The sequence below is a fragment of the Accipiter gentilis genome, chromosome W, assembly GCF_929443795.1.
Source record: "Accipiter gentilis chromosome W, bAccGen1.1, whole genome shotgun sequence".
Classification (NCBI taxonomy): Eukaryota; Metazoa; Chordata; class Aves; order Accipitriformes; family Accipitridae; genus Astur; species Astur gentilis.
The window spans coordinates 28,594,128-28,610,131 of NC_064918.1; the positions used below are offsets into that span (position 1 = coordinate 28,594,128).

Consider the following 16,004-nt stretch of genomic DNA (forward strand, 5'->3'; position numbering starts at 1 on the left):
AATATATTCCCTTTTCTTCCAAGAAAGTAGTAATGACAAACTGAAGAAACAAGACCAATTTTCAGCTTTTCTGGGGGGGGAATAGATGGAAGATTATGTTGTATAAAAGTGGTTATAACAAGTTTTGGTGACTTCAGCAACATATAACTTGTTAAGTAGTTGAGCTTTCAAGTTACTTGTATCTACCAGACACCAGAAATAGCTGGAGAAATGTTTCAAAAGAAATACAATATTATTAGCTGTAGTGCATTAGGATGATAAATTAACATGTAAATCTGTTTCTAGTACAATACCTGGTGGTGTCTCACAAAGCTTTTCAATTGTAGGAAGTGTTCCAATCAAAAGATCATCCTCTATTATGTTTAAATGAAACAAAACATTGCAAGAAAACAAAATATTTCAAGCAAAAATAGATGTTATAGATGTTAAACAATTTAATATATATAAAAAAAACTTTACAAATGAAAACAAGGCTAAAACATAAAAAATTCAATTATGCATGCCTACAAGTTCACTTGGAACAAGATAATTATAGTAAATTCTCCACTATTCAGAACAAATGGGGTGATGGAAACACTGGATTGTACAAAAGCCAAAAAAATAAAGACAGTAGTGCAGAGTGTATCCTCATGCCCCAAAATCATTCAGCTGTCTGCACTGCCCTTCCCAGCTCTCCAGGACTATTTAATTCATACAATCAGTGCAGATAGAACTGGACTCATGTATTTTTGCTAGGCCAGGTTAATAACCATGTCAAACCTTGGTGTCAGCACACACCTCCTTACCTCCTCCCTCACCTCACGATTTCACTGTCACTGTCTCCAATAACACACACAGAGATGGGGCTATTGATGCTGCTGCCACCAACTTCTGGTTCCTTGGCACCAGTGCTGAGGCCTGAGGAAGTGAGCCTGGATGGACTCTGGCAACCAAAATATCAGTTATCTTTCTATGATGCTTCTCAGCATTTGGGAAACTGGCGGACACTGAACTGTGCCAGCACTGTAGCAGCTAATGCTAGGCAGACCTTACTAGCTTTGGTCCTGCACAGGGTGGAAACAGCTTCACTGCTTTCAATGCAGAACTCCCACTAGAAGCTGTGCAGATGCTCTTCTGAGGTTCTGAGCCTGGGTGAGGAATCCTTGGCATCAGTAACATTCATAGATAACTGAGTGTTAACTCAAGACTCTGATTTAACTTGGGACTAAAGTGGTAATACTGTTCAGGAATGAAATACTTCAATTCTGCTACAGAAACAAGTTATAATGTCTTTTAAAAAAACCCCACAAATACCCCCCCCCCAAGTCTCCTTGTTATTTATTATAATCAAATATCATAACTGAAGAACTTTAAAAACATGAGAAAACCTTCTGAAATTAGTGGCAGCACAGGAAGACTGATTTGCTTTTCATCTTCAGCTTTATTGTTTGGTTGGTTGTTTTGCTTTTACTAAACACCTCTGTTTAGCTTATATACTTCAGTAACTTGAAGAAAAGGATGCATTAGTTTCATTTTTTTTGGAAACTGCAATTACATGATAACAAACAAAATAAAAGTAACATAAAAAGAACTCAATTTTGTGAACATTTATATTAATTCATCAGCATCCCAAAATATTTCCGTACATCTACAATAACATCTTCTGAACAAATACATGATAATGTTGTGCTTTGTGCTTGATGAATAGGTATACAAGCACACCAAATACAAATTAATGGAATATTTTAATTTTGAAAAATATTTCACTAAAGAACATGCCATAATTGCATCTATGATCTAATCTAGTCAAATCCACTGTCCTGTCTCTCATTGTCATTTAGAAGCAGGTATTGCAAAGGATGCTTGAAGTACCTAGACTGGACTCACATATGGAACAACTAACTCCAAGGAATGGTTTTCCTAAAAGATGGAACTCAGTGGCAGAATTATACCATTTCTAAAATGAGTTAAAATGGTTAATTTAACTTACCAACTGTAGGTGTGCTTGCTGCACTGAGGGAAGCAGAAGAGGATATTGAGGAAATGCTCTCTGCATGTGCCAAGGGAGCTGCAGGTGGTGGACTTGAGTTAGAGGTCAATGGAGGGCTGAATGGCCTAAGCTAAACACAAGAGATGACAAGAGTATTAGAGAGACAGAAAGTGGTTTTAAAAAAAGATGAAAAAAGACTGTAAATAGAAGAGTTCTTAATTTCATTCCCCAATAAATTTCATAGTGTTTTTCAACATATTTCTTTTAATACTTTATCTATCCTAGTTTTTAGCATAAAACAGAGACCCCACATTTTCTATGGGAATCAATTCCATTATTTCATAGCTTATTAATTTTCTCTCCTGGGTAGTTAAGTCTAATGTATTTGATTATGTAACAGCCTGTCAATAATTGTGCTATAACACAGTAGCAGAACCTAAGCCTATAGCCCTGTGTATATGTGCAGCAAATGTGGATTTTCAGAGCTAAAGGAGAGCTACTAACAAACTGGAAGCAAGTCCAGCAGAGGGCAACTAAAACAGTTGAGGACTGGAGGACATGAGAGAGAGGAAGAGGCTGAAGGACCTGGGTTTGTTCAGCCTGGAGAAGAGAAGCCTAAGGAGGGATCTACTAGCAGATTTTCACTAGCTACAAAGAAGATGAAGTCAGGCTCTATTCAGAGGTGCAAGAGCTATAACAAAGGAAATTTCAGCTGAACATCGGGGAAAAAAAATCCTTCTTGTAACCTTGTGGTTAAGCCCTGGGACAGGTTGCCCAAAGAGGTTGTGAGACCTCCCTCCCCAGAGATTTTCAAAACTCAGCATGTCCCTGAGCAACATGATGCAGTTTTGAAGTTAGCCCTTCTTTGAGCAGGACGTTGGCCTAGAGGAGATCTTCAAAAGTCCCTTCCACCCTAAATCTTTGGATAGTTTTATGATCCAATTAACTGTTAAGGTATTAGTTTAAAATAACTAATGATCATTTTGGGATTAACCTATCTAAAAGGTACTGGAACTCCTGAAGCATCTGTTTTGGTTGGGTAATTATTTTTTTATTTTGGTTCTATCACGCTTGTCACTGAGTATATGACTTTTATAGAGACTGTGGGAATTGTAAAAGGAGGTGGCATATAGTGAAGACAACTCACAATCTTCCACTTGTATCCAGATAATAGCCAATTTCTAAAAAAGTAACTTTGTACAGAATCATATTTTATAGCAGAACAGCACCAGCTAAATTCTTCTCTAATTCCCCAAAGCTTTGGTGATATCCCTAAATCAATGGAGTTTTGTTAATTACTTTGCTAGTATTTCACATTTTGAAAACTTTAATCCCACACATATGCTATCCTTTAATTTTCAAGTTATTGATTTGTTCAATTAAAAGCATTCAGCTGATGCAAAATTTAGGTTTTGGACCTTTTTAGTTCAGTTAGGAATTATTTTGTTATAGTAACATGTTTATCATGAAGAACTGCCATGCCTATCTGGCAATGGTGAAAATCTGAGTATGTGATTCCTTGAACATTGGCTGGAAAGTAACTCCACTGTAACAGTGTAAATGACATATCTGAAATTGAGTTACAATGGAGAATTAAAAAAAACCCAACAATCAATACATACTATTTCATTAATTCCACTAAGTTTCCCTGTAGACAACTTTGGTCTTGAAGCAGGCCTTGGAGGGGGTACAATGGTGCCTACAGAAAGAGGAGTTGTGGGCCTTGCTGAAAGAAAGCAAATTTAAGGAAATCAATATTAGAAAGGTCACACTGAACATAAATATGTACTCACTTGAATAGAATAACTGTAAGTTATGCTTCTATTAAAAGTTCCTATTTTATAAGCTCCAATTTGTAAGATTTACCACTAATCATAAATGTTTTTAAAATAGGGCTATGTAATACCCTGAAAAGTGACTCTAAAAATGGCATCATGGGCTTTCTCATTGCTCTCAAATGATTTTATACTAACTATTCCCAGATGTTTGTATGTAAGAAGATGGTTTGACCCAAGATCCCTTTTGTGTATAGTCTATATGGATTCAGAATATAGGACAGTCTTTCATGTCTCACCACAAATGGAAAATTCAGTGGAAATTCATATTTGGTCCTGGCTGACAATGGCATAACTCTGTTTACATCAAATTATGACCTCTGAAGTCCCACTGACTTCAATAAGTATATAACAGATAAATTACTCTGTTCATTGCAAGAACACAGTAATTCCATATTATCTCTTAGCTGAGCTATCAGAAGTAAAAAGCAGTTAAAAAACCAAACTAAACCTGCCTTCATGTCCTTCTAAACTTAACAGACACAACTAACAGATGGTGGCAGCAGTACAAAGATGCCATTTTTAGATAGTCACTTTTCCGAATAGAATTGTACTTCAAAATAAATGTTAGATACCATCCAATGAGTATGCCAGATCTAAAATTAACTTCAAAATAGACTGAAATCCTAACATATGATTATGTTGTTGCAGCACATTCAATCATCTCCCTCAAATTATTCTGGATGGTACCGATTTTAATTAAATCAGTTAATGTTATTGAAAAATGTAATTTTTAAGTATGGAATTTTCTCAGGCATTCAGCATAACTGCCATCATTGAAGTATGGGAGTTTCATCACTGACTTGGGAAGAAAGAAGTTAGGCTAATACTGACCACATCCACCTTAAGAGTTGCAAACTCAAAATTCACTTCTGAAATATCAGTCATCCCTTTAAAATTCTTATTATGCCCCAGGAAGGCAGTACATGCAAAACATTGAGTAGTCTGCTGCAGTATCACAGGTATTCAGTGAGTCATGGCCCACTTGCCCAAATGCACTTTTCCTTTGCCCTCTTAGTATGTAGCATTAGCATGATACCATCCATGCTTCAAAATACTGGGTGTTAAAAAGGAAGTTTTAAACCCAATTTATTTAATGTTATTTAATCTGAAAACATCTATATATTCCTATTTCTAGAAAAGCAAAGCTCTGCACAGGTAAGAAAAAGCCATGCCTTTAAATAATTTGAATTTTTCTTCTTACTTCAAGCTGAATATTTATTTCATTGTCCTAACTTAGAAGGAAGTTGGTGCTAACAAGCAGTTTAGTACATTCTAAGTAAGAAGATGAGTTAATTTTAACATCAGGTGAGCAATAATAACAAAAAGAAAAGTCAGTCCAAAGCTTGCTTTTTGGAGTCAATTAGCAAAGAGCAGCACACAATGCATGCTTGCCATACCCTTATTTGTATAAACACAAGAAGACACTATAGTCCAGTAGTGCTGAAGATGATGTGGAAGAAATTTCAGCAGTAATGCCAGTTTCTTCAATGAATAATTGTTCATGGCATAGAGTGTTATTGAAAAGGTCACTTTGATCCTCAGAAGCACAGCTGTTAGAAGAATTCCCAAGCAAAGCAGAAGAGGCAAGGCAGGCATTTTCAGTTTTAAAATGCAATCTTTGGGGCTCCTTCTTGTCTGTGCTTGTGGGTCTAATTGTAAGAAGTTCATCAGCAAAGGAAATGCACTGACTCTGAAACCATGAAACAGAGTATAAAGTACTAGTACTCCCTGATGGTGCTGCCGTAACACCAGATTTGCACAAAGTGCTAATGGTAAAATCTGGTGAAGATGAGTTTCGAGACCTAGAATCTGTCTGATGTCCAAGCAAAGACTGAGATACTCTACACCCAGGCAAATCAGTGGTAGATGAGGAGGAGCTCCTATTATGCTCTTTCAGTATAGCTAAAGGAAAAGGGAAGAACTGAAACTAGTAGGAACACTGACATGATAAAAAATTCAATATAAATCTAGGCTTCAAAAACATATTCAATATCCACTGCATGAGGATTACTAGCCACCACCACGAAAAATAACTGCTCTACTAGGCTAAAAATCACACCACTTAAAAGAAAAAAAACCCAGCCACATATCACATGTACTTCATTCATACTGTCAACCATGTAATTTTCCATTTTTTAAGTAAGCTGACAAGCAATTTATTGTGTTTCTCCCCTTAAGGCCTACTTCTCATGACTTTCCTTATTCCTCTAACTTCTTCCCTGTCATGGTTTCACTTCCTCTCATCTTTGTCTTTTCCTTCTTGTATCCTACTCCATGTTTGTTTCCTCTCCACAGCTTCCTGCTTTTCATTTCTTTCAAAGTTATTTAATCAAACCTACCCTTCTCTGTTACTTCCAAACATTTTTATCCTCTTACCCTTAACATCTGTAATGGGAAGGCCCAACATAAATTGCTGTCCGGTAAATGAATGAAGACAATGAAATCACGAGATCCTGTATGATATTCTTCTGTCTGTATCAATCCATATCTAGTGAGTAACTGTATGTATGAGGCATCATCTGCCCCAGTTTATTTCCTCTCTCATCCTAGAGTCTTCAGGCTGCTGGAAAACAGGAGTTTTCCACAAGTACTCCCTGCACTTGGCTGTTGCCTGTTGCAGTAGATGACAACAAAAGCAGTAAATGCAAGGTTAGTCAATTCTCAATATCTTGCAGATTGGCAAAGCTAGGAACAACAGCAGAGTAGCATACAGAATTAAAGAGAGCAACAAGTTTTAAAGTTCAGATGAAAAGTATAGGTGTCCTCTCTATAGTTGTCCTTTTGTCATGAACAAGTATATTCTTGTTGTGGTTTAAGCCCAGCCAGCAACTAGGAACCATGCAGCTGCTCCCTCCCTCCCTCCCTCCCTCCCAGTGGGATGGGGGGGGAGAGATTGAAATAAAACCCAAGAAAAGACAAGTGATGCACAATGCAATTGTTCACCACCTGCTGACTGATGCCCGAGCAGCGATCCACCCATCCCAGCCAACTCCCCCCAGTTTATATACTGAGCATGACATTCTATGGTATGGAATATCCCTTTGCCTAGTTCGCGTCAGCTGTCCTGGCCATGCTCCCTCCCAGGTTCTTGTGCACCTGCCTGCTAGCAGAGAATGGGAAACTGAAAGATCCTTAACTTAGGATAAGCACTACTTGGCAACAACTGAATTATCCATGTGTTATCAACATTATTCTCACACTAAATCCACAACACACTGTACCAGCTACCAAGAAGAAAATTAACTCTAGCCAAGCCGAAACCAGGACAATTCTCCAAGCCCAAATAAACAGAGATTTAACACAGCTTTCCCTTTCTAACAGATATTTTAAATATCATTCAAAGGTTTTGAAATACTAGTACAAATCCTACACGAAAGCAATATGGATATGTGCAAGACTATTTTAAAAATACACATGGATGAAAATGAGGAAGATAAATAAAAAGAAGCAGTAAAACAAATTAAGTTCCTTTGCCTTGCTCTACATACTCCAACACCAGATCAAAGCAATAATGCAGCTAGCAATCCAGATTATTTTGAGAAAGCACAACTTCTTTTCAGCATATTCATAGAATCATGGAATCATTCAGGTTGGAAATGTCCCTTAAGATCATCGAGTCCAACCATTAACCTAACACTACGAAGTCCACCACTAAGCCATGTCCCTAAGCACCACCTCTACATGTCTTTTACATACCACCAGGGATAGTAACTCCACCACTTCCCTGGGCAGCCTGTTCCAATGCCTGACAACCCTTTCAGTAAAGAAATTTTTTCTAATATACAATCTAAACCTCCCCTGGCGCAACTTGAGGCCATTTCCTCTCATCCTATCACTAGTTACTTGATAGAAGAGACCAGTACCCACCTCACTACAACCTCCTTTCAGGTAGTTGTAGAGAGCGATAAGGTCTCCCCTCAGCTTCCTCTTCTCCACACTAAACAAACCCAGTTCCCTCAGGGCTCCTCATAAGACTTGTGCTCCAGGCCCCTCACCAACTTGGTTGCCCTTCTCTGGACATGCTCCAGCACCTCAATGTCTTTCCTGTAGTGAGGGGCCCAAAACTGAACACAGTACTCAAGGTGCGGCCTCACCAGTGCTGAGTACAGGGGAACAATCACTTCCCTAGTCCTGCTGGCCACACTATTTCCGATACAGGCCAGGATACTATTGGCTGCCTTGGCCACCTGGGCACACTGCTGGCTCATATTCAGCCGGCTGTCAACCAGCACCCCCAGGTCCTTTTCTGCCAGGCAGCTTTCCAGCCACTCTTCCCCAAGCCTGTAGCGCTGCATGGGGTTGTTGTGACCCAAGTGCAGGACCTGGCACTTGGCCTTGTTGAACATCATACAGTTGGCCTCAGCCCATTGATCCAGATCCCTCTGTAGAGCCTTTCTACCCTCAAGCAGATCAACCCTTCCTCCTAACTTGGTGTTGTCTGCAAACTTGCTGAGGGTGCACTCGATCCCCTCGTCCAGATCATTGATAAAGATATTGAACAGAACTGGCCCCAATACTGAGCCCTAGGGAACACCACTTGTGACCAGCCGTCAACTGGCTTTAACTCCATTCACCACAACTCTCTGGGCCCAGCCATCGCCATCCAGACTTTTTTTTTTACCCAGCGAAGAATACACCAGTCCAAGCCATGAGCAGCCAGTTTCTCCAGGAGAACGCTGTGGGAAACGGTGTCAAAGGCTTTACTGAAGTCTAGGTAAACAATATCCACAGCCTTTCCCTCATCCACTAAGTGGGTCACCTTGTCATAGAAGGAGATCAGGTTGGTCAAGCAGGACCCGCCTTTCATAAACCCATGCTGGCTGGGCCTGATCCCCTGGTTGTCCTGTACGTGTCACGTGATGGCACTGAAGATGAGCTGCTCCATAATCTTCCCTGGCACCGAGGTCAGGCTGACAGGCCTGTAGTTCCCTGGATCCTCCCTCCAACCCTTCTTGTAAATGGGCGTTACATTGGCAAGCCTCCAGTCATCTGGGACTTCCCCTGTTGACCAGGATTGCTGATAGATGATGGAAAGTGGCTTGGTGAACACTTCCACCAGCTCCCTCAGTACCCTTGGATGGATCCCATCCAGCCCCATAGACTTGTGTGTGTCTAAGTGGTGTAGCAGGTCACTAACCATTTCCCCTTGGATTACAGGGGCTTCATTCTGCTCTTCGTCCTTTCCTTCCAGCTCAGGGGGCTGGGTACCCTGAGAACAATTGTTCTTACATATATATATATATATAAAAATTATCCTTAAATATGTTACAAACGTGAATCCACTAACCAATAATCTTGACTGGATACCTAAGTGGGGAACAGACAATCTAATGATTTCTCTAAGCTAGATTTGTTATACAACAAAACTTTTAAGGAATATGAATTTGTCATGTAGGAATAAGCTCCACTTTGTTGGGAAGTGGCTTGCTGAAAAAGGACATGGGCCTGTGGAAAAGTTGTGCGAGCAGAGTTCTGTGTGAAAGAATGTCAGTTTGAGCAACAAGACTAGGCCTTGGCTGAAAATAGCTGGCTTTACTGATATTGGGAGAAAAACAACAGCTGGTCTCGCTGTTATCAGGAGAAAGACAGGGACGGTGTGACCTTGGCATAACTTCACAAGTAACTTTTGAAGAAGTTCTCATGAGAAAGTTACTGAACACGCGTAGCTGCCAACCACAAGTGGGTGTGTTTTAGTAATGAATAAACATTAGCAATGTACCAATCGTATTAGGACTAGTAGGCATAATTATCGCAAACTGTATAAATATGAGCTATCCGTGCAAATAAAGTTGAATCACTTCTATCACTCATATTGGGTCGACTTATGTGCATTCCTCCGCCGCTCCAACAAATGGCGCCCGAACAGGGACCGAAGAAAGGGGAATTGGAGCGACGGACACTGAGAAGCACCGGTAGCAGCGACCGGGGGGCAAAAGATTAACCGAACGCTGATCGTCTTGGTTGGTGTGTTAACTCTCGTGCCTGGACCGTCCAAAAGGGGTTCGCCGTCAGTGAGGGCTACTGGAAAAAGGCTGCAAAGACTTTTTAACCGAGGTGCCTTAATCAAGGTAGCACCCAGGAGTATCAAGAAGCCGGCCGGCAATGGATCAAGAGGTAGCCCTAAAATTATTACAGTGCTTTTTAGAAAAGCGGGGAGTAAACTGCAATTTCGGGGTTAGTTGCTTTAGGTCGTGTTAAGGGATGCTTTAAGTATCCGGATTTATTATTTGAGGAGAGTGAATGGCGTAGATTAGGAGACGTATTATGGGATATGGTAACTGACGATGATAAATCAGCTAAAAAACTAATGAAGCAAGGACAGAAACCTTTCAATTAGTGTGGGTACAGCTTCTGAGCTTAGTACCTGGAATGCTATCGGAACCTCCCTATGGGATGAAATTAGTGACAGGTCTAAAGAAGTTAAAGATCTTGTAACTTTATGGAAATTGATTAAGACAACTCTGTAAAAAATGAAAGCAGATCGTAAAGCATCTGCGTCTGCTTTTGCTGCTCTCTCTCTCCAACCGCAAGCGAAAGGGAAAAGCGGGGAGAAAAACATAATGCAGCGAGAGAGACTTTTTGGAGCTTGTTCGCCTACTCTTGTGCCCTTGACTTCTGCTCCACTCCCTGGGACTGCCGATATTAATCAGCCATCCGACAGTTCCCAAGCCTCCCTAACCGTACGATTAAAGGAAACCCTACAGAATCAGGGAGTGAGTAAAAATCTGCCTACGAAAACACAGCCCCCAGATACCACCGTTCAACATGAACAAATTATACCTAGCATACACCCTGATTCAAATAATGCAAACAAGGACTTGTCTACTCTAATAATAGAACAAAAAGAGACAATGTTAGAATTGTTAAAGGAAATGCAGAAAAGAGACGGGGAAACCAACCGCACCCGTGATAGACGCGGAGCCGCCTGTAATAGCCGCTTGTAATAGCCACTGCAGAAGAAAGGCAGAGACATTGGAGGGGTGTAATAAAAGATGCCATTATAGAAGGGACTATGCTCCAAGCATTCCCAGTTATTGCATCAAATGGACAGAAAAAATGGGAGGTGTTTGACTGGAAGGTCATTGAGAAATTAAGGAATGCTGTGAGTCAGTACGGAATCAAATTTGCGTTAACTCACCAAATACTGCAATTCATTTTTTCTGCTGATACGCTGATACCTCAATACTCGCTTTTGAAAATGCTACTGAAAAGACACGCAAAGCATTGTGTAATTTGCCGAAAAATGCAGACGTCGTTGATATGATAGAATACACGGATCGATCAGTGGACTCACAGAAAGTAGCCTATGCTGCCACAGCTCTCCAAGGAGCTACAAAGAAACACAAGGCCAGTAAGACACCCTTGGTCAAGTGTTCTAACTGTGGCAAACGTGGACGCATTAGGAGCAAATGTACAGGTACTGTTAACAGTAAGTGCTGCAACAAGTGTAAGAAAGATAACCATACCACCAAGAATACAGGAAGAAGGGAAACTTTACACCGACTGTGAAGGCCCCTCACGCGGCGACACGAATGCAAGGGGCTTGAGCTGCCAGCCCTCAGGCAGCCTCGCAACCACCAGATCCGCCACCGCAGGAAGCTCCAGAGTGGATGTGGAAACCGCAGTCAACATAAAGGGACCATTGGGGTTTGGACTTAGTGCATTTTTAATGGGGCAATCTTCAACAGCTCTAGAAGGAATTCTGGTGCTCCCAGGGCTTATTGATGCAGATTATTGTGGGACTGTGAAAATTATGATTTATGTTGTAATCCCTCCTGTTTCTATTCCTAAAGGTACCAGAATAGCACAATTAGTTCCATTCAGGTCATGTGTTCCGAACCCAGGTGAAGTACAACGTGGAGATGGTGGATTCGGCTCCACAGGGAAACCGCAGGTATACTTTGCCATGGACACAACAAGAGGTAAACCAGAAAAGGTAGTGCAATTGGAAGGGCCCGATGGAGTTGTTGTCAAGAAACCGATGACAATCAATACAGGTGCTGATGTTATGATTATTTCACAATGCATTTGGCCTCCATCATGGCCATCGATCAATCCAAACTTTGGTATTGCAGGGATAGGGGGCACACAAGCCACCTTAGTAAGTCAGCTACCGATTACATTTGTGTTCCCCGATGGTGAACACATTACGACGTGTCCGTATGTCATGACTACCCCAACTGAATTGTTTGGCCTCGTAGGCCATGATTTATTGAGCCAGATGAAGGCAATGTTAGTGACGCATCCTTTTTAGGAGCGGTCACTGAGGGGTAGCCAATTCTGAAAATTAACTGGAAAACAGATGAGCCTGTTTGGATTGATCAGTAGCTGCTAAATTCTGAAAGGCTACTAAAAATACAAGGGTTAGTTGAGGACCAATTGAGAGCGGGACATGTTGTCCCTTCTACTAGTCCATGGAATACATCAATATTTACCATTCCCAAGAAAAGTGGGAAATGGAGACTGTTACATGATCTCAGAGCTGTGAATGCGGTGATGGACAGTATGGGAGCCCTGCAGCCAGGTTTGCCATCTCCAGTTATGCTTCCAGAAGAATGGGATTTGTTAATTATAAATCTAAAAGATTGCACCCAGATGGCGCTGAACGGTTCACCTTTTCGGTACCATCGATTAACAAGGCAGAACCCTATAAGAGATACCATTGGGTCGTGTTACCGCAATGAATGTGCAATTCCCCCACGATGCGTCAGGTGTATGTGGCCTGGGCATCAGAGCCTGTAAGAAAGCAGTTACCTCAGTAACTTGCCACAGGATGAGATTTTAACTCAATTGCAGGACATCTTAAGCCATCGCGGAGTAATCATCACTCCTGAAAAGGTGCAAAAGGCAGCACCTTGGAAGTATTTGGGGTGGCACATAAATGCTAGTAATGTTAAACCTCAGAAGGTTCAAATAACATGAGAAATTTCAATGTTACATGATGTTCAGAAGCTTGTGGGAGATATCCAGTGGGTGCGGAATCTTTGCGGTATCACTAATGGCAATATGACCCCTCTGGTAGAACTCTTGGGTATGAGAACACTGTGCAGATGAGAAACGGGAAATGACAGAGCTGACCAATTGGTTGCAGCGCCACGGGAGCCTCCTCCAGGGAATCGTTTTCAACAAAGCACGGCAATCATATGCGCTCTTGCACCAACCCGCTAGGATGTTAGCAAAGCAATTTGACTTACCACTTACTGACGCCCAAGGTATCTTTAAAGCATGCCCTGATTGTCAAGAGGAGGGGCTCGGCTTGGGCTGTGGGGTTAACCGATGAGGTCTTTTGCCATTGCAGTTGTGGCAAATGGATGTCACCCATGTCACGTGGTTTGGTGCAAAGCGTTCTGTGCACGTGTGTATTGATACCTATCCTGCTGCCATGTGGGCCACGGCATGAACTGGAGAAAAGGCCTTACATATTGAATGACATCTTCACGCTTCTTTTGCAGTACTGGGTGTGCCTAAAGAAATTAAGACGGACAACGGCCCAGCCTACGGTTCTACACGATTTGCTCGATTTTGTAATTTGTGGGGAATTCATCATGGTACCGGTATTCCACATCTTCCCACAGGACAGGCTATTATCGAATGGGCCAACCAAACCCTAAACGAACATGCTGCAAAAACAAAAGGGGGGAACCCAGGGCTTACTCCCAGAGGAACGATTGGCCAAAGCCTTATTTGTGCTAAATTACCTTAGATTGACAGGTGATCACAAAGACACACCAATGGTAGTGCATCATGTTCTTTTACAGGCAGAAAGGACGCAACAAAGTACAGGAATCATGGTAATGTATAAGGACCCAGAATCCGGGAAATGGTGCGGATCAGCAGAAGTAAAACTTACTGGGAGATTCTGGCTAAGTGGGTCAAGCCATGGCTTCGCACTGATGCTGGACCCGGAATTGTCCCAATGGCGACTGGCACGGCACCGGCGGGTGCTGAAGCCACTGATCCGACAGATTCTAACTAATAGAGTATTACTAGCGGACACTGAGTCCTTCAGACAGGTTTTTAGAACAGCGTGCCTTATTGTATATAGAACTTGCTTTAGGTAAAAAGTGTGTTAAGCATAATTTGATTAAACATAGCGTGATTACGGGAAGACAGTGTGGGGTAAATGTAAAAGTTAGTTAAAGCCAAAATTAGGGGTAAGGTCTATTTCCATTAATAACCTGGGAACAAGGTTGATTGTGTTTCCACAGATACAGGCCCACGACGGACTCCTGTTCGATTTGCACGACCATCATCATCTGGAGCATCATAGATGATGTGGCAATATGAATACCACCTCAGCCAAAAACTAATGTATAGGTCACCTTGGCTAACATAACAGGTCAAGATTCTCTGCGCATCGCAACTGTATCGTAAAGCCCACGAACCAATAGACAAGATGGCTATGACTCGTGCAGCGCGCCTGGCCAGCGAGCGCATGCGTCATAGATTGCAACCGAGGCGGACTTTTGGCACCCGCTGGCCACGTGTGCTAAAACCCGTTCCTCTGCAAATGTATAAATACCGGGATTTTCCGAAGAGCATCGGGCTGGTGTACGGTGAGGCCATCGTTGCCTCTGTGGGGACGCCCACGGAAAGCTGGCACCTACCGATTGCTGGGCTGAGTTCGTGGAGCAAGATGGCACAAGAATGTATGGATGGTTCATTTTCCTCATAGTCCTCATGGTCTGGGTCATTAGGGGTAACAGGTTGGCTCAAAGAATTATGGGCATTATTGTAGTTACTGTGATTGTAGCTATTGTAATAGTTTTACCTTGTTCAGCTTATTAAGGAAAATGGCATCCCAAGTTATTAAGCAAGCCTGGATTGCTCAAAAACAAAAAGAGGGAGAAAGATTTAAACAGAGACCTACAGTGGATTCAACCTTGTTGTGGTATTACAAATACAGACTTACAGCCGCTGCTGGATTTATTGAGGGGCAGCGATAGCTTAACTTCTACAAGACAACTAAGTGCACCGGGATGGCAAGCCTTGGCAGCAATTGGACAAAAAAAAAGAAGTCACATCATCCATGTCTGGCAGATACGTTCCTGATTTACCCATAAATTTGAAACCTTATGCTGAGATTGATATGGAACACACTGACTGTAGTAAGCAGCATGACAGTGACACCGGTGATTGATCCACATCGGTTAACGCCATGGGACAGTAAGAATGTTTGGGTGTCACTAGCTAAAGCTATTAATCAAACCTCTTTTTGTGTGCTTATGTATTTTATTAGGTATAATGTTGTTTTTACTGTGTTTAATTAATTGTGTTCACAGATCTTTGCAAAGGGCAATACAGCAGGTGTTAAAATTTTACCTCAATCTATTCACAAACAGATAAATTGGCTGAAGAAACATACACAAAGATCCAGCAAGAAACTAGTTGGTTTGATGGGGTGTTAGAGTCAATATTTGGTGGGATAACACCACGGCTAATGTCATTGATTAAGGAAGCCTTACGATGGTTGGGTATATTGATATTAATCTGTGTAATAGTTAAAATTGCGTATGGGTACATGATGAGAGGAGTCTCAAAGCTGACACACCAAGCTCTACTCGCACAAAAAGAAAAAGGGGGAATTGTTGGGAAGTGGCTTGCTGAAAAAGGACATGGGCCTGTGGAAAAGTTGTGCGAGCAGAGTTCTGTGTGAAAGAATGTCAGTTTGAGCAACAAGACTAGGCCTTGGCTGAAAATAGCTGGCTTTACTGATATTGGGAGAAAAACAACAGCTGGTCTCGCTGTTATCAGGAGAAAGACAGGGACGGTGTGACCTTGGCATAACTTCACAAGTAACTTTTGAAGAAGTTCTCATGAGAAAGTTACTGAACACGCGTAGCTGCCAACCACAAGTGGGTGTGTTTTAGTAATGAATAAACATTAGCAATGTACCAATCGTATTAGGACTAGTAGGCATAATTATCGCAAACTGTATAAATATGAGCTATCCGTGCAAATAAAGTTGAATCATTTCTATCACTCATATTGGGTCGACTTATGTGCATTCCTCCGCCGCTCCAACACCACTTAAAACCCTAAGGGTTACATAGCAATGCTGGTTGCTGCCAAAAGGACATTATTAAAGCCAAGAAGAATTAGCACTAGTTGTACAGAATTCTCCTATTGATATATGTACTCTTTCTTACTGTTCTTCAATCTGTATGATCAAGTACAGATGAAAACAGTTAGAAAGC

At 41.5% G+C, this 16,004-nt stretch overlaps 1 protein-coding gene and 1 long non-coding RNA gene across 6 annotated transcripts in view; one reads left to right on the forward strand and one right to left on the reverse strand.

Annotated features, from left to right (window-relative positions):
• Window positions 1-16,004, reverse strand: part of LOC126035444 (F-BAR domain only protein 2-like) — a 131,304-nt gene that overhangs the window by 21,152 nt on the left and 94,148 nt on the right. For all 5 annotated transcript variants that reach the window (XM_049794012.1, XM_049794010.1, XM_049794011.1 and 2 more), the window contains 2 exons: window positions 3,592-3,695; window positions 1,970-2,099 (listed from right to left, as the gene is read on the reverse strand). In XM_049794012.1, coding sequence (XP_049649969.1) covers window positions 1,970-2,099; window positions 3,592-3,695 — 234 coding nt within the window. The remainder of the gene's footprint in view (window positions 1-1,969; window positions 2,100-3,591; window positions 3,696-16,004) is intronic.
• LOC126035521 (uncharacterized) lies at window positions 9,218-15,738 on the forward strand. The gene is made up of 3 exons (XR_007504964.1): window positions 9,218-9,921; window positions 11,601-11,729; window positions 14,016-15,738. It is a non-coding gene; the product is annotated as an uncharacterized LOC126035521 (long non-coding RNA).